We start from the raw sequence: 22,678 nt of genomic DNA, 5'->3' as shown, positions 1-22,678 counted from the left end.
ACAAATTTAACAGAGAGATGACATAAAGCTTTATTAGTCCCACACGTTGGTCACTGCCAAAAATATTGTGGCCAAGTTTAAGAGCAGCAAGAGTTCAGAAAAACAATAAGTTAAAAATAGAATAACGTGCTACACAACAAGAGTAAAATGCTTTGTCATAGTAGGAAAAATTGCACATCAGGGAGACAGCTACAGCTGTGTGAGTCTGCACAGGTGTGGTCATCTGCAGAGACCGACAGCAGCTGGAAGGAAAGACCTGTGAAATCTCCGTCCCACATCGTGGGTGCAGCAGATGAAGGAGCTGCTCAGGGTGTAACTGTGCATTAGTTGTACAGGGAGATGGCCACAGGCAGGAATGACTTCCTGTGTCATTCAGTGGTGCATTATGGGTAATCTCAGTCTCTCATTGAACGTGCTCCTGTGGCTAGCCAGCACGTCACGGAGTGGGTGGGAGGTGTTATCCAACATTGTCTTTGTCTTAGACAGCACCAGCCTCTCCGACACCACCCTAAGGAAGTCCAGCTCCGTCCCCACAACATGACTGGCCTTGAGGATCAGTTTATTCAGTCTGTGGGGGTCTGCGACCCTCAACCTGCTGCCCCAGCATGCAGCAGCATAGAGGATCGCACTGACCGTAACAAAAAATCCTGAGAATTGTCAGACAGATGTTAAATGACCTCAGCCGCTTCAGAAAATAGAGCCGAGTCTGGCCCTTCCTGTAAAGTGCAGTGGTGTTTTTAACCCAGTGTATGTGTACTCTGAGGTATTTATAGTCCTCCACATGAAGAAAGTTCTTTTAATGTGCTCCTGGCAGCACGAGGAGCCCACGCACGTGCTCCTCTCTTTATTTATTTTAATGAAGCATCTGAAACATCACACAAACTGTCAGTGTGCAGTTTGGAGGACGACAATCTCCAGCTTTGTTTTCATTCACACTGATCTCAGGAACGTAGTGTTTCCATTTCATATATTACCAGATATTAATGAGATTTTGTTGTATTTGTTATTTTTGTGATATTAAAATATTATATGAATTTCTCTTAAATTCACAGCTTGTTTTATAAGTTTGTCCATGTTTAAATGAAGTGTTTTTAATTCTAGTAAACTCACCTGTTTGTTTTTTCCACATAAATTCCATACTCTAAAGTACTTTAATTTGATCTTGTTCTTATAAGTTTGGGAATTTTTCTTATAATCCTTCAATTTTCAACCTTTTTTCCTCAAAAATATATTTTTGCTAGTTTTTTTTTGTTCTTGTAAACTGGACACTTGTTTTTCTCTGCAGAAAGCAGATTTTTCTTTAAGTTTTTTCTCCGAAATTCCAAATAACCTTGAAAATACTGAAACTGGTTCCTTAGTTTTTCCTTCAGTGTGTCTGATATCAGTTGTTGTTAGTTTGCATCTACAAGTTTTACAGTTACGGATCCACTAGAGTCCTTGAAGGCAGCACTGCCGCTACTGAGGCAGAATATCCCACAGTCCGTGAATGTTGCGGCGCCCCGCGGAAAGAAACAAACATGGCGGAAGCGGTGAGTGGGTGACAGGTCTGCTGGTGCTTTTTTAGTGATGAAACGTTACTGAAATCATGAATGTTGTGTTTAATTAGAAGGTTAGGGGCCTCCTGATTAGACCTACAGGAAGACGGAGGTGAGCAGCTTTGGCGGAAAGTCCGTTTAAATCGACTAACTGTGCGTTAGCGCGACGTTAGCTAACCTTAATCAGAGCGCTTCAAAATAAAAGTCAGGTATAGTTTCGCTTTCTTGTTTCTGCCGATGGCGTTAAGACAACAGAAAAACTGCGCCGAGGATCGCTGAAAGCTTTTTGCGAGGTTAAACTACAACCCAGCTCTGCTTTTAAACAAATGTAATCACTTTTAAACTTCTTGTTGATGTTTGGTTTGTTTTGGGGTCAGTTACGCAAAACAACAGACGGTGCACTAGACAGGGGGAAATACCAGTACAGGCAGGTGGAGAGTAGCGCGAGGGGGAAGAAGCTTTAACGTGGTTTGAAGACGGAGGAGGCCGAGGTGAAGATGTTGAACAGCAGGGACAGGATCAGAAACGAGTCCATCAGAGTAGTGATGGGTCGTTCGCGAACGAAATGGCTCTTAGAGCCGGCTCTTTGACGTGAACGACGCGAGCCGGCTCCTTATCGCGAGCCGTCACGTGGGTTTTTTTTTTTTTTTTTTTCTTTCTCTCAGCCTCTCTCTCGCACTTTTTTCCCGCTTCACTCTGCACGCGAGCCTTGTGCTTTACGCTGGGCAGAGGGGGGAGGGGCGGTAGTTACACTCAGTAGCACAGGAACAGAGCCAGAGAGAGAGAAAGAGAGGCAGGGACAACAACATTAGAAAGGTATAGTAATCATCCACAACTATTTTCGGTTGCAGATGATAAAGGATTGAGAAAGTTTATTCATGCAGGTCCATATGACAGAGAATATGCATGTTCTTTTAGTTTTCATATTATAATTTATATTTAATTGTGTTGTGGTTTGCAGTGTTTTGTGTTCTTTTCACTTTAAATTTGTGAAAGGAAAAAGCTGAAAATTTAAATAGTTAAAACTTGAAATGTGAATAGTTGATTTTTGTATTATATTATTTATTTATTACATTTTATGTGGAGTGAATAAATAAAAGTATATTTACGGTGGCCCCTAGAGACAAAGCACATACAAACTTCAAATCACGTACGAACTCTGAAGCATGTACAAACTCCAAAACACGTAAAAACACGTACAAACTCCAAAACACGTAAAAACTCCAAAACACGTAAAAACACGTACAAACTCCGAAGCACGTAAAAACTCAGAAGCATATAAAAACTCAGAAGCACATAAAAACTCAAAACACGTACAAAAGACAACAGAAGTGCTCCAGGATGCTGGGCGCAGTGTTGAGCCTTTCTTATCTTGTGGCTACACAAGCCAGCAAGTACCAACGACCGGATTTGGTGTGTGGTAATAACAGGTAAATGAACTTTTTTTAAATTATTTGAATATATATATGAGTGCCTGTGTATAAATACACAAACAATACACACATGCTTTCAATTGTGTAATTTAAGTGATCTAGTAGCTCTGCTTTGGAAGTTCAGTTCATGCTAGAAATGTGTTTTGGAGTTTGTACGTGTTTTGTCTCTAGGGGCCACCGCATATATTTATATATAAACATATATAAATAAAACCACTTTTTACGTTAGTAATTCCTTTTGTGCATAATTTTATATTATTGTTAATAATAAATTAATTAAAGCAACAAAACAACCTGAAGAGCCGGTTCGGAGCCGAAAGAGCCGGCTCTTTTTAGTGAGCCGAACCGAAAGAGCCGGATCTCTAAAAAGAGCCGGAAATCCCATCACTACATCAGAGGGACAGCTCAGAGTCAGGGAGGCTGAGATGGTCTGAGCATGTGCGGAGGATGACGATGGAGCTGCAGGGCTGGAGTGACAGAGGAGTGTGCTGGGATAGGAGGAGGCACATGAGCTGCTGTGGTGATCTCTGCAGGGAGCAGCAGGAAGATTCACTTTTAAACTCAGTACTGTGACATTTCTGTGTGAACTTTGGGGCTTTGAGGAACACATGCTTTCACATGCCACTTTATTAGATACATCTGTGATATTTAATTAAAGCAGAAGAATCAAACACTTTTATCAGAGGAACCTGGCGTGATGGTGGTAGAGGTGTTTAAAGTCAGCAAAGTGTTTTTAAGCAGGGTTGACTGCTGAGCCTGAGCATGCTGCTCCCACTGAGCACTGAAGTTAAACTTTTAAATAAAGCTCTTTTTAATAACGGTGTTTTTTAGCTTTAGTTAACTGTAGTAACGTTGGTTCAAGTGGTTCTGGTCGTCCATCTTCTTCGTCTTATCCGGGGCCGGGTCGCGGGGGCAGCAGCCTAAGCAGAGGAGCCTGGACTTCCCACCTCCCCAGCCACCTTCTCCAACTTGTCCGGGGGAACAGCCGAGAGATATAGTGTGTCCTGGGTCTGCCCCGGGACTACTCCTGGCTGGTTTTGTCTAGTGTAGACTTTATGTTTGTATCTTAGTTAACAAAAATATTTTGTTGACATCTAGTTTTATTCGTAGTTTAGTTTTAGTTAACTATAACCCCAGTCCTGTGCTGCCTTACGTTATAGAAGTGTTCCTAATATTTTGCCCCCTGGTGTCTGTTGAAGGCGTCTCGTGCTGGACGTTTCTCTTACTTCTGTCTCTGTTCTCAGGTTCACAGCAGCGACGTTCCACTCCCAAAGCCACCGCCAAAGCGCCGACGCATCCTCGACCCGTCAGCCATTGTCCCCGTGCCCATCTACTCCAACAAGGTAAGGAGCCAATAAGAGCCATGGAAGCTTGTTTGGATTAAAGTGAGCCGGACAACATGGACCAAGAATCATACATCACACTGTATCTCTGAGCTTCAGCTGTCAGACTTCAGAGGAGCTGGATTCTGTCAGAAGAAACTCAGTAAAATACATTATGTGGGGTGATATGGTACTACAAGGTCATTAAGATGAGATGGGGCCTGATTATTTAAGACCTTGTATGTGAGGAGCAGGATTTTGAATTCTGGATTTAACAGGAAGCCAAAACAGGAGAAATCTGCTCTCTCTTTCTAGTCCCTGTCAGGACTCTTGCTGCAGCATTTTGGATTAGCTGAAGGCTTTTCAGGGAGTTTTTTGGACATCCTGATAATAATGAATTACAGTCGTCCAGCCTGGAAGTAATAAATGCATGAACTAGTTTTTCAGCGTCACTCTGAGACAGGATATTTCTAATTTTAGAGATGTTGCACAAATGGAAGAAAGCAGTCTTACATATTTGTTTAATATGTGCGTTGAAGGACATGTCCTGGTCAGAAATGACTCCAAGGTTCCTCACAGCGTTACTGGAGGCCAAGGTAATGCCATCCAGAGTAAGAATCTGCTTAGATACCATATTTCTAAGATTTTCAGGGCCGAGTACAATAACCTCAGTTTGATCTGAATTAAGAAGCAGAAAGTTAGCGGCCATCCAGGTCTTTATGTCTTTAAGACATTCCTGCAGTTTAACTCATTGGTGTGTGTTATCTGGCTTCATGGACAGATAGAGCTGGGTGTCATCTGCATAGCAGTGTAAATGTATGCTATGTCTTCTAATGATGCTGCCTAAGGGAAGCATGTATAATGTAAACAGAATTGGTCCTAGCACTGAACCCTGTGGAACTCCATAATTAACTTCAGTGTGTGAAGAGGACTCTCCATTTACATGCACAAACTGGAGTCTATTAGATAGATATGATACTTTAATCTATCAGCTGTTCTTGTGATTTTCCTCTGTGAGTCAAATTGAATTGAAAAACATGTAAAAAAAAATTGTACATATATATAAATGACGTGTCATGCATTCCTCAGACATTAAGCTGTGATTCACTGTAGAGCAGTGCTGTGTCCCTTCAGTGGGAGGGGCTTAAATACATCTTCATGCAACATCAACCTGTATCACATGAACTAGATTGTCCTGATCCTGTGTTTTGTGTCTGCAGGTGAAGAGCAGTCTGCAGCTGAAGCCGACGGCAGCGCTGCTCACTGAAAAGACCGACACAGGTAACAGCTGACGCGCTTTTATCCACGCTCAGAGGAGCGGGTGATTTTCTGGCTTTAACCACTTCCTGTCTGTGAGCAGATGACGACGCAGACGACAGTTTGTTGTTGGAGTTTTCATCTCGAACCGAGCCGGTGCATTTCGTCACCCTCAGCGACTCCGAAGATGAACACGTGCAGAAGAAGGCGGAGCAGCGGCCGTGAGTCAGAACCCGCATCGTGCCCGAGCTTCCGAACTTTAAGCCGAGTTTAGTTTGAATTCGTTGCTGAGCCTCTTGCTTTATTTCAGAGACGCCGTGCGCTGTCCGTCCCCTCCTCCTCCAGAGAGTCCCGTACAGAAACAGTCCAGGGCGATGAAACAGAAGCTCAGGTGAGTCCGCGTGTGTGCTTCCTGTTTCGTTCTCCAGACACATCCGCTAAAGATCAGCGCTGGCTTTGTTTTTGTTTCCCGCCTCAGTGAGATCGACCAGAAGCTCCGGGCGGTGAGCTCCCTCCTCTCTCCAGAGCCTCAGGGCGGCCTGTCGAGACGGCGCCGAGGTCCTCCCATGTCACATCCTGAGTATGTGCGCGTGGACGACGATGAGGACGATGACGTCATCATCATGAGCCCGGAGCCGGAGTCAGAGAGCTCCTCAGTGCGAGAGATCCCGCTTAAGATCCGCTGCAGGACTGAGATCCACAAGATCCCGGTGCTGTCGGTACGTACAGGTAACAGCAGCGCAGGTTAATAAAAGGCCACTGTGCCGCGTTTCAGCAGGTGTGTTAAGCTCCGCCTCCACAGCAGTCAGAGTCACATTGATTGAGAAGTACTGACCCGGGGACCAGACACCCAACCCAGAGGATTATGGGCCCTTTTAACGTAATGTATGTTTAAGCATCCTGTCAGTTATTGATTGATTGATTGTCTTTTTTTAGTCGACGCCTTTAAGCGATGTGGTGACGCAGCTGTCTGTCATCCTAAATGTCCCGCCTCCTCGCCTCCTGCTGCTGAGGGAGGAAGAGGAGCTGCCGACGAGCGCCACCATCAGCGAGCTCGGCCTCGGCATCGCCGACATTATAGGTGAGTCCCAAACGCAAAGAGCCCCTGTTTGCAGTTTGTCCTCCGCACGGCGTCACCGTGGATTTTAAACAAACGCTCAACAAGATCCGAGGTCGATTCCACGGGTTCAACTGGTAGTTGTTGTATTTGCTGTTCACTGAAACTCTCAACGTGAGGTCCAGAGAGATGCTGGTGAAGGTGGGGGAGGTCATCATCAGGGTGAAGGACCAAAACAAGCCAATCAAACGGTACGAGAGACCAAATCACCAATCAGAACAGAGCGAACGCACCGAGCAGCTCAGCAACAGTAAAAGACCAGAAAACATTTAAAGTGCAGGAGGACAGAAAAACTGCTTCAGAGGTGTAACCACCTCCATCAGCGACACAATAACAGCTCCCACCGTCCTGAAGCTGTCTTGGTGTGCAGCTCGGTGATAATAAAGATTAACTGGCTCACTGTGTTGAGCAGGGGACTCTTATGTTGAAAGGGTTCTGCCCAGCACCGTTTCCTGTGTGTGGCCAGAGGGTGATATCAGACAAAGAAGGATTATTTTGAACTGTGATTCATGTGAAGCTGCTCTGATGGAGTCCCAGAGTGCAAAATGTTTTCTTCTTTGTGTGTTCAGAGTGTGTGGTCATGGCGGCGGAGGATGGAAGCCAGTCAGACGGTGATGGCAGCATCATCACTGTGAGGCTGCAGAGCAAAGACAGAGACTCTTCTCAGGAGTTCTCTCTGCACAGAGTTCGTACCTCCTCCTTCTCCTTGTTTCTCACAGCAGGGCGTTAACGCCGATGATGTAATGACGCCGTCTGTTTGTTCCTCAGGAGGCGCCGCTGAGGTCCATCTTCTTCCAGTACGTGTCCAAGATGTCTAACAAGGATCAGAAGAAAGTGCGCTTCCATTTCGACGGCTCCAAAGTGACGGGCAGCCAGACGCCGGCGCAGCTCGACATGGAGGACGGTGACATCATCGAAGTCTGGGTCTGAGTCGCCCACTTCAGCTCTACGGTTTATTTAAGCGTCACTGCGATCATTTCAGAGGTCACTTTATTGTCAGGTGCTGACGATGGGACACGGACAAAATGACAGCAAAATCCAAGCGCACCAATCAGGTCTTTAACCTTTCTGTGTCCACACTGAAGCCACTTCCTGTTTTTGTTTGTGAGTATTATTTTTATGAAAATCAAATAAAAGCAAAACAAGCTGACCTCACATTATTTGCATGAGTGAGGTCATGATGAAAAACCTCCACCTGTAAAGGGCAAGAACATGGCCGCCCTGGAGGCTCAATGTGAATGTGGAAGAGTACTGTAAATAAAAGATGGACACAGTTGGTCCTGAAAGGTGACGTTTACAGTGTTTGATGAAATGTGAAGGAAATGACCTGTTGGCTTTTTTGGACGTGATGATGTCGGTGACCGTGTAGGAACAAACAAATCCGGTCACAGACTCACTGCCCTACAGTCGCTGGCACCGTGGCAACCACCGGTCACTAAGGAAAAAAGTGTATCCCCCAACTGGTCGGCAAAAACCTCGCGATTGCTTCAGTTGCTAGCATGTTGCTGCGGTTCACCCTTTAAAGTAAAAGGTGTGTCAGAAAATGGCCAATTTATGAGAATTTCTTTATTTTCTTTCACAAAAGAGAACGAAAAGCCAAGTTTAGCAAAAGCTTTTTTATGTCTGCATTAAAGTCACCATTTCATTATTAAAAGTGTAATTTTTTTAAAGGGAAGTTTTGCCAACAAAAAAAGTTCAATTTTATTATTATTATTATTTAAATTCACTATTTAAGAAATGTTTGTTTTTATTTCGGTTTTATGAGAAATAAAGTTACCAAAAACAAATCCTGATTTAAAACATGAAAGCGGACATAAGCAGCCTCCGCCCAGTTTTACTCTTAAAAAAATAGTGTTTCTATCAGCGGGTGGAGGGGGACCCACTCTGCGTCACTTCACGGTTGGAGATAAATCCACGGAACGTTACTGAACCACTATCAGCTTCTCCACCCACTCACATCACGGCTGATCGCGGGATTGATTCTGTCACGTGAATTTCGGTAAGCGGGTCATGGCGTCATGTGAGCGGAAGTGGCCGTCAGAGGTGTCATGGCGCCGGGAAAGAAGCGTCTGTCCTGGAGCGTCGGGCTTTAAACGCTTCGTTGGCGTTAACGTCTCTAACCCGGCGCACGGCTCGTGTTTCTGTTTGACGGCGTCAGGATGGAGTCTGTCACGAGCGCTTAGCTTTGTGAGAGGAAGTGAAGATTTGGAGCAAAGAAGAAGAAGCGCCAGCCTGACTCATCCTCACAGGTAAACAACAACAGCGGGCCCACAGACCTGCTCTGCAGAGGTCCATTTAAAAAACAGTGAATTTAGGGTGGCTTTGATTTTTCCTTATCGGAGATAATTAGATTTCACTGCTCCTGACTCGTTTATCAGCGCTGACCGCTCGGTGATTTACTTAAAGAAGCCTTCAAGAACTTATCATTTAATCTCCGCTAAAACAAAACGCGTTTAAAAATGTAATCAAATGTTAACCGAATTTATCAGCAGAGGTTTAAAATGTGCTCTGAAAAATCTCAGCTGATAAAAAAGTAACATAAAAGGGTTTTTTTGCATGTTCTTTGGGCGATCGTGGTTCAAGAGTTGGGAGTTCGCCTTGTAATCGGAAGGTTGCCGGTTCGAGCCCCGGCTCGGACAGTCTCGGTCGTTGTGTCCTTGGGCAAGACACTTCACCCGTTGCCTACTGGTGGTGGTCAGAGGGCCCGGTGGCACCAGTGTCCGGCAGCCTCGCCTCTGTCAGTGCGCCCCAGGATGGCTGTGGCTACAATGTAGCTGCCATCACCAGTGTGTGAATGGGTGGATGACTGGATATGTAAAGCGCTATACAAATACAGGCCATTTACCATTTTACCATTGGTGTTCGGGCTTTGCTGCGCTGCCTGGCTGTACCTACATTTCCTAACTCTGCAATAAAAGAGCCGAATTTAACGCAGCACGCATTAAAAGGTATTAAACCACATTTCAGGTCAATATCATTAACTGTTATTATCTTTGATGGCAGAACAAACACAGCTGTGATGATTACGAAGCGAGTTTTAAGACCTTTAATCTTCTTTGAGCCTTTTAAAAGTAAAGTTCCTAATTGGGAACACGTTGAATGGAGATCGGAGCACAGTTTAAACACACTTTAAACATTAATATTGAATTTATGTCAAGATTCCTGAGAACGTGTTGAAGCTGAATGACGTTTATTAGCAAAATAGAAAAAGTGTGAGACATTTGAATGGAGTTTGGTGCTGTGCTCGCTCTCCTCTCCTTTAACCTCGTCAGCTGCTGCCTTGTTCAAATAGCCTTTTGTTGACTTGTGCACGAGTGCAGAGCAACAGCAGCACCCTGGTATTGATGAGGATCCAATCATCCACTGATCAATAAGATGAGCAAAGGGTCACCTGGACATGTCTTATCTTTATTGGAGTCACTTAACAGGAGCACTTCCTTCTGTATGAAAGCAAAACATCAGCCTGAATCAAATATGAGCTCATTTAAGAGCAGTAAGGATGGACGACTGGTGCTGAACAGAGTCCAGGGTGGTGGACTGTTTCAGTTTATTTGCATGTAATCATAGTCATAAAGCCAGCATTCAGTTCCACTCCTCTGATGTCCAAGTGCCTTTATTTGAGCAGAGGGAGAGATGGACCCCCTCAGAGTCGCACTTTTAATTCAATAAAGGCAAAACAAAAAGAAAAGAGCGGCAGAGCGTTTGATGTTCACCGTGTCAGCAGATTGTGCTCGTGTAGAGCGTCACATGGCCGCGGTTTCACTCGGTCAGCTTCTCCTTTCTCCGCTTCTTCCTCTTCTCCTGCCTTCATCCTCGGAGCTCCTGCAGAGCTTTCTGCTGCCGGAGCAGGTTTGCGAGTACGGCGTCATGTGTTCACCCGGAAGTTTCAAGAACCTCACCAGTAGATAAACTGGATTTTCCAGCCACTTTTCAGCGTTCACCTCCTCTGCATGTGGAAACATGAACACCACCATTTACACAAACTTCACATGGTTTCACCTTCTTTGAAGACGCGTTTGCACTTTTAGGCTTCATACACATATTAACTGTATCCATGTAGTTCTGCTCTGTGAGCAGTATAACTGCCAACGAAGGAAGAACATCGCGTTCGACGAGCTGTTCATGGAAAGCAAACATTTCACACTCGCTGTTGCGTGACTTTGTCACTTCCTGCTGTCTGCTGCAGGTGAGCGATGTCTCGATATCAGTTTGGAGTCACACCTGTTTGAGCGATCCTGCTAACAAACGGACTGAACCACCGGTAGAAGGAGGATTTAGTGAAGCGTCCGTCTGGCAGAGGACCCAGAACGGGGCCCTGTGGCCCCCGCGGGTCAGTGCGACGGATCAGTGAGTAATAACTATCTGATCTCTCTCCAGCGGCGGCCATGTCTCGAGGCGAGCCGATGTCGGACTCTGCTCCGTTCTTCTCCTCTGACAGCGAGGCGGAAGGTCCGGAGGATCAGGGCACCGCGACGGCCAATCAGCAGCCAGATGAGGAGTCGCCCAGCGGGGTGTCCAGAGGCCGGGCGTTGGTGATCGTCTTCGTCCTCTGCTACATCAACCTGCTCAACTACATGGACAGGTTCACCGTGGCAGGTACGCTGCTGCCGGGGACGTTTGTTCACATTCACGTGAGCGATGCGTGCGAAGATTCACGTGTTGGTCCAATGCATGCGTGGAAGTTATTTCTGTAACACCTGCTTCTGATGCCAGAGGTGCAGGTGAGTGAAATATGAGTGAAGTAAATGACGTTTGTTTTGTCCACCAGGTGTTCTCCCTGACATAGAGCACTACTTTGGGATCAGCGACACAGAGTCTGGCTTACTTCAAACAGGTAAGGAGAACTCCACCCCCTCATCATGTAGCAGGACTTATGTTTCATGAAAAGAAAGTTTTCTTTCAGCACAAATGTTGCTGCAGACAAACACGATGAGCTGCTAATGGTTATGGTCACGTGTTACTTGACTGAGCGTCAGACTAAAGAATTTGTGCCCGTTGTAGTGACGGCTGTTTTTAGAGAACCGGCTCTTCAGGTTGTTTTGTTGCTTTAATTAATTTATTAACAACAACAATATAAAATTATGCACAAAAGGAATTATAATGTAAAAAAAAAACGTGGTTTTATTTATATATGTTTATATATAAATGTATATGGTGGCCCCTAGAGACAAAACACGTACAAACTCCAAAACACATTTCTAGCTTTAACTGAACTTCAAAGCAGAGCTACTAGATCACTTAAATTACACAATTGAAAGCATGTGTGTATTGTTTGTGTATTTATACACAGGCACTCATATATATTCAAATAATTTAAAAAAGATTGTTCATGTACCTGTTACTACCACACACCAAATCCGGTCGTTGGTACTTGCTGGCTTGTGTAGCCTCTAGGTAACAAAAGCTCAACACTGCCCCCTAGCATCCTGGAGCACTGCTGTTGTGTTTTGTACGTGTTTTGTAGGGGCCACCGTAAATATACTTTTATTTATTCACTCCACATAAAATGTAATAAATAAATCATATAATACAAAAACCAACTATTTAAAATTTCAGCTTTTTCCTTTTACAAATTTAAAGTGAAACAACACAAAACACAGCAAACCACAACACAATTAAATATAAATTATAATATGAAAACAAAAAGAACATGCACATTCTCTGTCATATGGACCTGCATGAATAAACTTTCTGAATCCTTTATCATCCACAGCTGAAAATAGTTGTGGATGATTACTATACCTTTCTAATGTGACCTTGTTGTCCCTGGCTCTCTCTCTCTCCCTCCCGCTCTGTTCCTGTGCTACTGTGAGTGTAACTACCGCCCCGCCCCCCTCTGCCCAGCGCAAAGCACAAGGCTCGCGTGCAGAAAAAAGTGAGAGAGAGAGAGAAAAAAAAAACCCGCTCGCGTCGTTCACTTCAGAGAGTTGGCGAGCGACACATGTCTGGCACGTTGGTAGAAGTGGTCTTCATGTTGGAACCATAAACGAACCTAAATACAAACCTTCTCGAGTGCACCTGTGCTGTGGGACAGGGTTTTTCTGTCTCACAGTTACTGGTAAATACTGACTGCAGTCACATGACCACAGGTGCTCTTTGGTCACGTTTTCAGGTGTTTCACTTCCTGACTCCAGCTCTCACCTTTGTGCTTCCTTCCAGTTTTTATCTGCAGCTACATGTTCCTGGCTCCTGTGTTTGGTTACTTGGGCGACAGGTACAACAGGAAGTACATCATGAGCGGCGGCATAACGTTCTGGTCGCTGGTGACGCTCGCCAGCTCCTACACGCCCAAAGAGGTGAGATAAATGTTTGAACTCAGGAGGAAAACTTTTGTGAAGGTTTGAATGTCCACAAACGCACGTGTTCTCCTGCCGCAGCACTTCTGGGCGCTGCTGCTGACTCGAGGCCTGGTCGGCGTCGGCGAGGCCAGCTACTCCACCATCGCCCCGACCATCATCGCCGACCTCTACGTGAAGAGCAAGAGGACCAACATGCTCTCCATCTTTTATTTTGCCATCCCTGTCGGCAGGTAGCTGCAGACGTGTTAACGATGATCCAGAAAGTGAAAACTCAAAATTCTAACTAAATTAAATATTTATATTATTGGTGTTTATTAAATCGCACCTGAAAAATCCATGTCATTAAACTTCCCTCGCAGTCTTTGTTACTACATTTACTATTATTAATCATTATTATTGATATGATTAAATATTCAGTGTTCTGTTTGTATCGTTCCACAATTTTTGCTTTAAAAGTGACTAAAAATAAAAATATTTATGTGGTTAGCATGAATGAACTTCCTGGGAGTTTTCATTGTCACACAGGAAGTGCGAATAGCTGACCTCTCTTTGTCTCCTCCTCCCGTCAGCGGTCTCGGCTACATCGTCGGCTCGCAGGTCAGCAGCAGGGCGAAGGACTGGCACTGGGCGCTGCGGGTGAGCCAGGCAAACATCTGCTGCAGCTGTGTGGTCTCCTGCTGTTTCCCCCAGCTGATGAGCGTTTGCGTTGTCCTTCCTCCTTCAGGTGACTCCGGGTTTGGGGCTGATCGCTGTGCTGCTGCTGCTGTTTGTGGTGAAGGAGCCGAAACGAGGAGCCGTCGAGGCCCGACCCGAGAATCGCCTGCACCAGACCAGCTGGCTCGCCGACCTGCGCGATCTCAGCAAGAAGTAGGTCACCGCTATTCTCAGAAGACGCTCTGGCCTCAGCTTATTTCTAGGCTCAGAATATAAAGTCGCGTTCGACAGAATCTCCATCACTGATCACATCGTCTCCATCCATCAGTCAGAAACATGCATGCATGCTGCAGTGAGCTGCAGGCTCTGAATATCTCGACAACGACTCGGCGCGAAGCTGCGGTCTCGTCCTGATGGGAGAGGAAGGTTCTGGTCTGCTGTTCGTGGGCTAAACAAGGACACAGCCAGCTCGTTTCAGTAATGACCGACTCAAACTACCAAGCGCAAATGACCGGGTCAAAAATGAGCAAACGCGATGAGGGCCTGAGTAATTGTGTAATTGCAGGTTTTAAATATGCGGTTCCCTCTGAACACAGCGTGGCAGCTCAGGCCAAGGGAAGCCAGCTGAGTCACGTTTCTGATAGGAGGGTGAAGTCTTCGGTTAGAGGGCGGAGGAGCTGTTCTCCGGGTCAATCTGACGGGTCGGCTTATAAACCTGAAGTCTGAGCAGCTTTTAGGTTCCCATCAGATCTCGACCCTGTGAACAGACGCCTGTGGGCAACATCCACGACTACTCCCAGTGAACAACACGATCCTACGTTACATTTCTTCATGGCGCATAACGGACTGAATACTGAGACTCTGAAACAAAAGAGTGATATCTGACGTGTGCGCTGCTGAGGAAAAGCACACAGATGCTGTTGTGCACACTCACCCACTCACTGGGTTTAATAACGGGACTCTGCTCCCTCTGACGGGCCGCGTCCAGCTTGGTTCTGGTTTCGTCACAGTGCTGTAATACTGGGATATGAGGATGAGGACTCAGTGAAGGGTTAGAGGGCAGAGGAAGAGCTTTGCTGTCACGTTCACACAATGATTCACTTAAATACTCTCCTCCCCCCAAAACAGCCGAGCTCACGCCGTTCTGTCACGGCGTCTCTTTGGTAAAGCCATGCCGTGGTTTTAATGCTTTGACGTTCAGCTGGTTTCCATCTCTCTCCTCCGCAGCCGCAGCTTCATGTTGTCCACGTTCGGCTTCACGGCCGTGGCGTTTGTGACGGGCTCTCTGGCTCTCTGGGCGCCAACGTTCCTCTTCAGGGCGGCCGTCTTCAACGGGGAGAGGGCTCCCTGCATGGAGGCTCATTGCGAGTCCTCAGACAGGTAAACGTGACTCTACACCTGAGGTGGGCGGGGCGGGCGGTTACTTGTTAAATTCGACCTCGATGGAGGAATGCAGCATCCTGATGGTTTGGGGGGTTTTTTTCTCCTCAAGTCTGATTTTTGGGGCCATCACCTGTGTCACCGGCGTGCTGGGTGTGGCCAGCGGCGTGCAGGTGAGCCGACAGCTGAGGAAGAAGACGGCCCGAGCCGACCCGCTGGTCTGTGCCGCCGGTCTGCTCCTCTGTGCACCGTTCCTCTACCTCGCCATCATGTTCGCCCAGGCGAGCACCGTCGCAACATATGTGAGTCCTGCATAGAATCGCAGCCACCCGTCCACGCATCTGTCCACGCACCCGTCACCATTTAACGTCCAGCCTCCATACATGCATCCATCTGAGCAGTCAGAGGGTCGTGGGAGGTGTCAGTGTTTGAGTTTCAGCATTAATCACGACACAAAGATGGCTGACACACCTTTAGAACAGCTCCACCTGCTGGTTGTTCGTTGATATCTTTTCTGTTCGTCCCTCCAGGTCTTCATTTTCTTCGGGGAGACGTTCCTGTCCATGAACTGGGCCATCGTGGCGGATATTCTTCTGGTGAGAGATGTCTCCTGTTGGACTCGAACGCGAACTTCCTGATTACTCACAGATAGCTCGTGATGGTGACATGAAAAAATAAAAATAATTGAAAGCAACCAAATGAATTTGATTACAGCTAAATGTGATTGGCTGATGCAGAATCTAAAATGCAGAATTTACAATATTAAAGAAAGTGAAGACGACGAGTGATTCTCCGTCTGTTTCAGTACGTAGTCGTCCCCACTCGACGCTCCACAGCCGAGGCTCTGCAGATCGTCGTGTCTCACCTGCTGGGAGACGCAGGAAGTCCCTACCTGATAGGAGTGGTACGTACACACACACACACACACACACACACACACACAGGCTGTTGTTGCTGACTGATGATCGACGTCCATCTTGAACATTGGCCCCTCCTCTTCCTGTGTCAGATCTCCGACTCTCTGAGGAAGAACGACTCCTTCCTGTGGCAGTTTCGGTCTCTGCAGTTCTCCATGCTGCTCTGCGCCTTTGTGGCTGTGGTGGGCGGAGCTTTCTTCCTCGGGACCGCAGTCTACATCGAAAGAGACCGCGAGCGAGCCGAGAACTACGCCCCCACAGGTGAGACGCCCCTGTGTGTTGTGCTCGCAGCTGATTGGAGGTGAAATTGTGACATCATTTCTGCCGTGACTCCTAACACTTGTCGTGTTTGTTTGTTTTTAACAGATGAGCCGATCGTGGTGCCGAAAAGCGGGCGCTCCACTCGGGTTCCGGTGTCCAGCGTCCTGATCTGAGGAACCTGGCGGAGGTTCTTCGCCACCTGCGGCTGGTTGTGTCTCACCTGTCGGTGTCGCAGACTCTCTGCCGTGCAGAAACGCTTCAGGACACTTTTTATTTTTGCAGATTTGATTACTTTTTATAACCTTTTCTGCCAGGAAGGCTTGAGGACAGCGTGTTCTTCAGCTCGCCTCTCGGCTCGGCGGCCACGTTTCAGAGCGCGTATGGCGTCGAGACTCGACCGAAGCTGCTCCGTGGACTTTACTGACCCCGCTGTCATCACTCAGCAGCTGATCTGTGATCAGCCCGGAGGCAGAAAGACGGATGACGTCGTGCTCTCGCGTCTTTCCAGCAGAAGCTTCGTTAATCACTTTGATAAGCGCGTTTGAGCTGTTTTAGTTAGAACACTAACTCTCTCCTGTTTCCTTCAGCGCCTCGACCGTTTCACCTCTCATGGTTTTAAAGAGCCTCTATTTGAATCCCACGTCGACCCCAGGCCTGACCCCTGACCTCTGACCCCATCCCTGGACACTGTAAACATGTAATTTTAAATTTTTTTGAAATGTTTTTATTACATTTTCCTTCCAACATGACTGACACATGAAAACTGTCCGTGGCGACTCTGACTCCATGGTTACGGTTGTTGTCCCCCCCCCCCGGAGGAAACGGCTTTTCACTGAATGTTAACCTCGAATAATTTTTCTGAACTTTTCTGAATTATTAAAGGAAAATGAACCTGCTGTTTGTGTGTGTTTACAATGGAAATGTTTATGATCACAGCTGTGCGTCGACGTTCTCATAATTCATTTAACAATCAATAATCTAGCAAAAGCATATCCTAACTATCATTCATATATATATATATGATTTTTTTTAAATTTACAATAAAAATGATAAATATTTGTGTCAAATATTTAAAATCCACGATAATAAAGAAGGTTTAGATAAATAAAAACAATATTTGTATATTACTCTTAAATTAAAATAATTTTATATTAATCAACTACTACAGTCATTATTTTATTAAATACTTTTAGTGTTAAATATAGCAGCTTTACTTACATTATTGTTGAATTAAATATTAAAACTGATCAATATGTTAGAATGAATTTTAAAAAGTATCAAATTAGCTAAATGCTAAATTTTATTTGATATAATGTCAAAAGTGGAAAAAATGTTTTGTTTTGACCAAAACAATCAAAACGAGTTTTTATATTTTTTTTGTAACATTTATAAAAACATCTTTATCAAAGTTGAAATAAATTTCTGTGATGTCACAAAATGACCAGAAATATGTTTTAAATTTGATTTTTGACTCTTGACTTTGTATTACAAAGTTTTGTCGTTCAGCTGTTTACAACAAAATATTATTGATTTAATTTTGCATCCTCCACCATGACGTGGAGGATGCAGGCGGAGTCCCGGGCCTGCTCCACCTGCTGCTACAGGAAACAGTCGATGGTGCCGTTATCGTACAGACGGGCTGACGCGGTGAGCCGGGCTCACGCAGGTAACCCGACACGCCCACCGCCGCCTGATGTCTGTGTAGGACGGTTTCTGGCTGGATGCAGTAACTTTGCTTCTTTCTTTGACAACATAGTTTTATCAGCTTCTCTGTTTAAAAACTTGGAGCTTCACGTGGAGAAATCCACAGAGGATCATGATGTGACTGTGGATTTCACCTCTGATCACAAGGTTCATAAAAATGTTTATTAACTGTTTAGACTTTTATTCAATTCAATTTTATTTATACAGCGCCAAATCATAACAATGGGCACTTTATATTGTAAGGTCGACCCTACAATAATACATACAGAGAAAAACCCATCAATCATATGACCCCCTATGAGCAGCACTTTGGCGACAGTGGGAAGGAAAAACTCCCTTTTAACAGGAAGAAACCTCCGGCAGAACCAGGCTCAGGGAGGGGCGGGGCCATCTGCTGCAACCAGCTGGGGGTGAGGGGAGGACCTACGGCCTACGTCTATTGCAGCATAACTAAGGGAGGATTCAGGGTCACCTGGTCCAGCCCTAACTATATGCTTTAGCAAAAAGGAAAGTTTGAAGCCTAATCTTGAAAGTAGAGATAGTGTCTGTCTCCTGAATCCAAACTGGAAGCTGGTTCCACAGAAGAGGGGCCTGAAAACTGAAGGCTCTGCCTCCCATTCTACTTTTAAATACTCTAGGAACAACAAGTAGGCCTGCAGAGCGAGAGCCAAGTGCTCTAATAGGGTGATATGGTACTACAAGGTCATTAAGATGAGATGGGGCCTGATTATTTAAGACCTTGTATGTGAGGAGCAGGATTTTGAATTCTGGATTTAACAGGAAGCCAAAACAGGAGAAATCTGCTCTCTCTTTCTAGTCCCTGTCAGGACTCTTGCTGCAGCATTTTGGATCAGCTGAAGGCTTTTCAGGGAGTTTTTAGGACTTCCTGATAATAATGAATTACAGTCGTCCAGCCTGGAAGTAATAAATGCATGAACTAGTTTTTCAGCGTCACTCTGAGACAGGATATTTCTAATTTTAGAGATGTTGCACAAATGGAAGAAAGCAGTCTTACATATTTGTTTAATATGTGCTTTGAAGGACATGTCCTGGTCAAACATGACTCCAAGGTTCCTCACAGCGTTACTGGAGGCCAAGGTAATGCCATCCAGAGTAAGAATCTGGTTAGATACCATATTTCTAAGCTTTTCAGGGCCGAGTACAATAACCTCAGTTTGATCTGAATTAAGAAGCAGAAAGTTAGCGGCCATCCAGGTCTTTATGTCTTTAAGACATTCCTGCAGTTTAACTCATTGGTGTGTGTTATCTGGCTTCATGCACAGATAGAGCTGGGTGTCATCTGCATAGCAGTGTAAATGTATGCTATGTCTTCTAATGATGCTGCCTAAGGGAAGCATGTATAATGAAGGAGATTAGGAATCTGGAGAACTGGTGCCAGAGGAACAACCTCCTTCTAAACGTCAGTAAGACAAAGGAGCTGATAGTGGACTTCAGCACTAAGCAGGAGAGGAACTACCAGACCCCTGTCATCAACGAGTGCCCAGTGGAGAGAGTGGACAGCTTCAAATACCTCGGAGTTCACATCACGCAGGACCTGTCATGGTCCTGTCACATCAACACCGTGGTGAAAAAGGCCCGACAGCGTCTCTACCACCTCAGACGCTTGGGAGACTTCCAACTGCCCTCCAAGGTGCTCAGGAACTTTTACTCGTGCACCATAGAGAGCATCCTGACGGGAAACATCTTAACCTGGTTCGGGAACAGCACCATGCAGGACAGACGAGCTCTACAGAGGGTTGTGCGGTCAGCTGAGCGCACCATCCGCTCCGAGCTCCCTGACCTGCACTCAATCTACAGCAGGCGGTGCTGGACCAAGGCCAGGAAGATGGTGAAGGACCTCAGCCATCCCAACAACAGACTGTTCTCTCTGCTGAGGTCAGGAAAGCGATTCCGCTCCCTGAAGACCAACACAGAGAGACTGAGGAGGAGCTTCTTCCCGCAGGCGATACGGTCTCTCAATCACACCACCACACAGTACTGACCCACACATATGGTTCTTACACACACACTGGACTTTCTGGACATTGTCTTCACTTAAATCACTTTAAGCATATTTGCACTGCAGAAGACATAATGTGGATTGCACAACACTGGTCACTACATTCTTCATTTCCAGTTAATACTTGTACAGCTGCTGTTATTGTGTATATAATATTTATATTTCTTCATACATTCTTATATAGTTCTATACTGTGTATTGTGTATTTTGTTGTACAGTTATTTTATTTTCAACTTTAATTTATATATTTTATCTTATTCCTTCCTAGTTAAATTTACCCTTTTTAATTTTTCATATTTATTTCTTATTCATAGCCTTTTCTTTTTTTCTTTAGGTCACGAGCAGTTGTCCAAGCATTTCACTGCATATCGTACTGTGTATGACTGTGTACGTGACAAATAAAAATTGAATTTGAATTTGAAATGTGAACAGAATTGGTCCTAGCACTGAACCCTGTGGAACTCCATAATTAACCTCAGTGTGTGAAGAGGACTCTCCATTTACATGCACAAACTGGAGTCTATTAGATAGATATGATACAAACCACTGCAGCGCAGTACCTGTAATACCTACAGCATGTTCTAATCGCTCTAATAGGATATTATGGTCGACAGTATCGAACGCTGCACTGAGGTCTAGCAGGACAAGCACAGAGATGAGTCCACTGTCAGAGGCCATAAGAAGATCATTTGTAACCTTCACTAAAGCTGTTTCTGTGCTGTGATGAGCTCTGAAACCTGACTGAAACTCTTCAAATAAACCTCTGCAGATGATCTGTTAGCTGTTTGACAACTACTCTTTCAAGGATGTTTGATATAAAGGAAGGTTGGAGATTGGCCTATAATTAGCTAAGACTGCTGGGTCTAGAGATGCTTTTTGAGTAAAGGTTTAACTACAGCCAGCTTGAAGGCCTGTGGTACATAGCCGATTATTAGAGATAGGTTGATCATATTTAAGACCGAAGAATTAATTAATGGCAGGACTTCTTTGAGCAGTTTTGTAGGAATGGGGTCTAAAAGACACGTTGATGGTTTGGAGGAAGTAATTATTGAAGCTAACTCAGAAAGATCAATTGGAGAAAAAGAGTCTAACTTAACATCAATGGTACTAAGAGTAGCTGTAGATAATATTACATCTGTGGGATGATTATTGGTAATTTTTTCTCTAATGATAAAAATTTTATTTGTGAAGAAGTTCATGAAGTCATTACTAGTTAACGTTAAAGGGATGGTTGGCTCAAAAGAGCTCTGACTGTTTGTCAGCCTGGCTACAGAGCTGAAGAGAAACCTGGGGTTGTTCTTATTTTCTTCAATCAGTGATGAATAGTAAGATGTTCTGGCCTTGCGGAGGGCTTTCTTATAAAGCAGCAAACTATTTCTCCAGGCTAAATGATGATCCTCTATATTTGTGACACGCCATTTCCTCTCCAGATTACGAGTCATCTGCTTTAGGCTACGTGTTTGAGAATTATACCACGGAGTCAGGTACTTCTGATTTGAGACCTTAGTTTTCACTGGAGCTACAGTATCCAGAGTCGTACGTAGTGAGGAGGTGAAATTATTAACAAGATAATCGACCTCTGTTGGCGTAGCGTTCAGATAGCTGCTCTGCTCTGTGTTGGTACAGGGCATTGAAGATGATAACAGTGGGTGGATTATATTCTTAAACTTAGTTACAGCGCTTTCAGAAAGACATCTACTTTGATAAAGTCTACTCTCCACCGCTGTGTAATCAATTATTGTAAATGTAAATGTTATCAGGAAATGATCAGACAGGAGAGGGTTTTCAGGAAACACTGTTAAATGTTCAGTTTCTATGCCATATGTTAAAACAAGATCTAGAGTGTGATTAAAGTGGTGGGTGGGTTCTTTTACATTTTGAGAGAAACCAATTGAGTCTAATAACAGACTAAATGCCATGTTGAGGCTGTCATTTTTAGCATCTACATGGATGTTAAAATCACCCACAATAATTATTTTATCTGAGCTCAGAACTAAATTAGATATAAAGTCTGAGAAATCAGACAGAAACTCTGTGTAAGGTCCAGGTGGACGATAGATGATAACAAGTAAGACTGGTTTCTGAGTTTCACAGCTGGAGTGGACGAGGCTAAGCATCAGGCTTTCAAATGAATTAAAAGTCTGTCTGGGTCTTTGGTTGATTAATAGGCTGGTGTGAAAAATTGCTGCCACACCTCCCCCTCGGCCTGTGCTTCGAGATTTCTGGTAGTTAGAATGACTCGGGGGTGTTGATTCATTTAAACTAACATAATCATCCTGCTGCAACCAGGTTTCTGTAAGGCAGAGTAAATCAATTTGTTGATCAATTATTAAGTCATGTACTAACAGAGACTTGGAGGAGAGAGACCTAATATTTAATAATCCACATTTCACTGTTTTACTCTTTGGTTCAGATGTGGATACTTTATTGTTCTTTCTTTGTGATTGTTTATGTTTAAGTTGTTTGTTGCTGGTTTTTAGTTTGTTTTTTGTCTGTTTGGGAGCTGACACAGTCTCTATGGAGATGGGTTTTTGGGGGGGAGGGTAGCAGGTTCGCTCTCTCGAACCCATTTTCAAAGGTTCGAGAGAGCGATTTCATGCCCAGGTGAGGCTGTGCCTTCGTTATTTAACGATAAAACGAGTAAAGGATCGGGAGCTGAGTGTTGAACATGTGTTTGGTGGACTTTCACTGAAGGTGATGGAGGTCCTCATCAGACCCAAAAAGCGAACGGGTCAGAGATGGAGCAGAAACTTCAGTGACCACATCATCCAGATGTTCC

General features: G+C 44.9%; 2 protein-coding genes and 1 pseudogene across 2 annotated transcripts; 2 read left to right on the top strand and 1 right to left on the bottom strand.

Annotated features, from left to right (window-relative positions):
• The first annotated feature begins 1,395 nt into the window (after window positions 1-1,395).
• nfatc2ip (nuclear factor of activated T cells 2 interacting protein) lies at window positions 1,396-7,953 on the top strand. Its single transcript, XM_085272309.1, has 9 exons — window positions 1,396-1,529; window positions 4,213-4,311; window positions 5,511-5,571; window positions 5,651-5,768; window positions 5,858-5,938; window positions 6,026-6,266; window positions 6,484-6,628; window positions 7,234-7,349; window positions 7,433-7,953. The coding sequence occupies exons 1-9, from the start codon at window positions 1,518-1,520 to the stop codon at window positions 7,592-7,594; spliced, it is 1,035 nt and encodes a 344-aa protein (XP_085128435.1). The 5' UTR covers window positions 1,396-1,517; the 3' UTR covers window positions 7,595-7,953.
• Window positions 7,954-8,668: 715 nt separating this feature from the next.
• On the top strand, window positions 8,669-17,071 carry spns1 (SPNS lysolipid transporter 1, lysophospholipid). Its single transcript, XM_085272308.1, has 13 exons — window positions 8,669-8,913; window positions 11,042-11,260; window positions 11,433-11,498; window positions 12,824-12,960; window positions 13,042-13,193; window positions 13,533-13,599; window positions 13,688-13,830; window positions 14,845-14,997; window positions 15,110-15,299; window positions 15,528-15,593; window positions 15,803-15,901; window positions 16,007-16,175; window positions 16,281-17,071. The coding sequence occupies exons 2-13, from the start codon at window positions 11,050-11,052 to the stop codon at window positions 16,346-16,348; spliced, it is 1,521 nt and encodes a 506-aa protein (XP_085128434.1). The 5' UTR covers window positions 8,669-8,913; window positions 11,042-11,049; the 3' UTR covers window positions 16,349-17,071.
• A 5,513-nt stretch (window positions 17,072-22,584) lies between these two features.
• The window catches only part of LOC146576784 (uncharacterized), a 3,510-nt pseudogene continuing 3,416 nt past the window's right edge, over window positions 22,585-22,678 (bottom strand).

Source organism: Mchenga conophoros, linkage group LG4 (genome assembly GCF_057382185.1).
Source record: "Mchenga conophoros isolate Kocher_MC1m ecotype Shallow Benthic linkage group LG4, M_conophoros_male_GT1.1, whole genome shotgun sequence".
Taxonomy (NCBI): domain Eukaryota; kingdom Metazoa; phylum Chordata; class Actinopteri; order Cichliformes; family Cichlidae; genus Mchenga; species Mchenga conophoros.
Note: the sequence above shows the minus strand (reverse complement) of the source record. Positions and strands in the feature narration are given on the sequence as shown.

Bases quoted from the DNA above. Each gene is read 5' to 3' on its own strand.
- nfatc2ip (XM_085272309.1), top strand. The intron at 5,572-5,650 runs GTAACAGCTGAC...GTCTGTGAGCAG, and splicing joins CACTGAAAAGACCGACACAG to ATGACGACGCAGACGACAGT. The intron at 5,939-6,025 runs GTGAGTCCGCGT...TTCCCGCCTCAG, and splicing joins GCGATGAAACAGAAGCTCAG to TGAGATCGACCAGAAGCTCC.
- spns1 (XM_085272308.1), top strand. From the start codon at position 11,050: ATGTCTCGAGGCGAGCCGATGTCGGACTCTGCTCCGTTCTTCTCCTCT. The intron at 13,194-13,532 runs GTAGCTGCAGAC...TCCTCCCGTCAG, and splicing joins TTTGCCATCCCTGTCGGCAG to CGGTCTCGGCTACATCGTCG. The intron at 15,594-15,802 runs GTGAGAGATGTC...CGTCTGTTTCAG, and splicing joins TCGTGGCGGATATTCTTCTG to TACGTAGTCGTCCCCACTCG.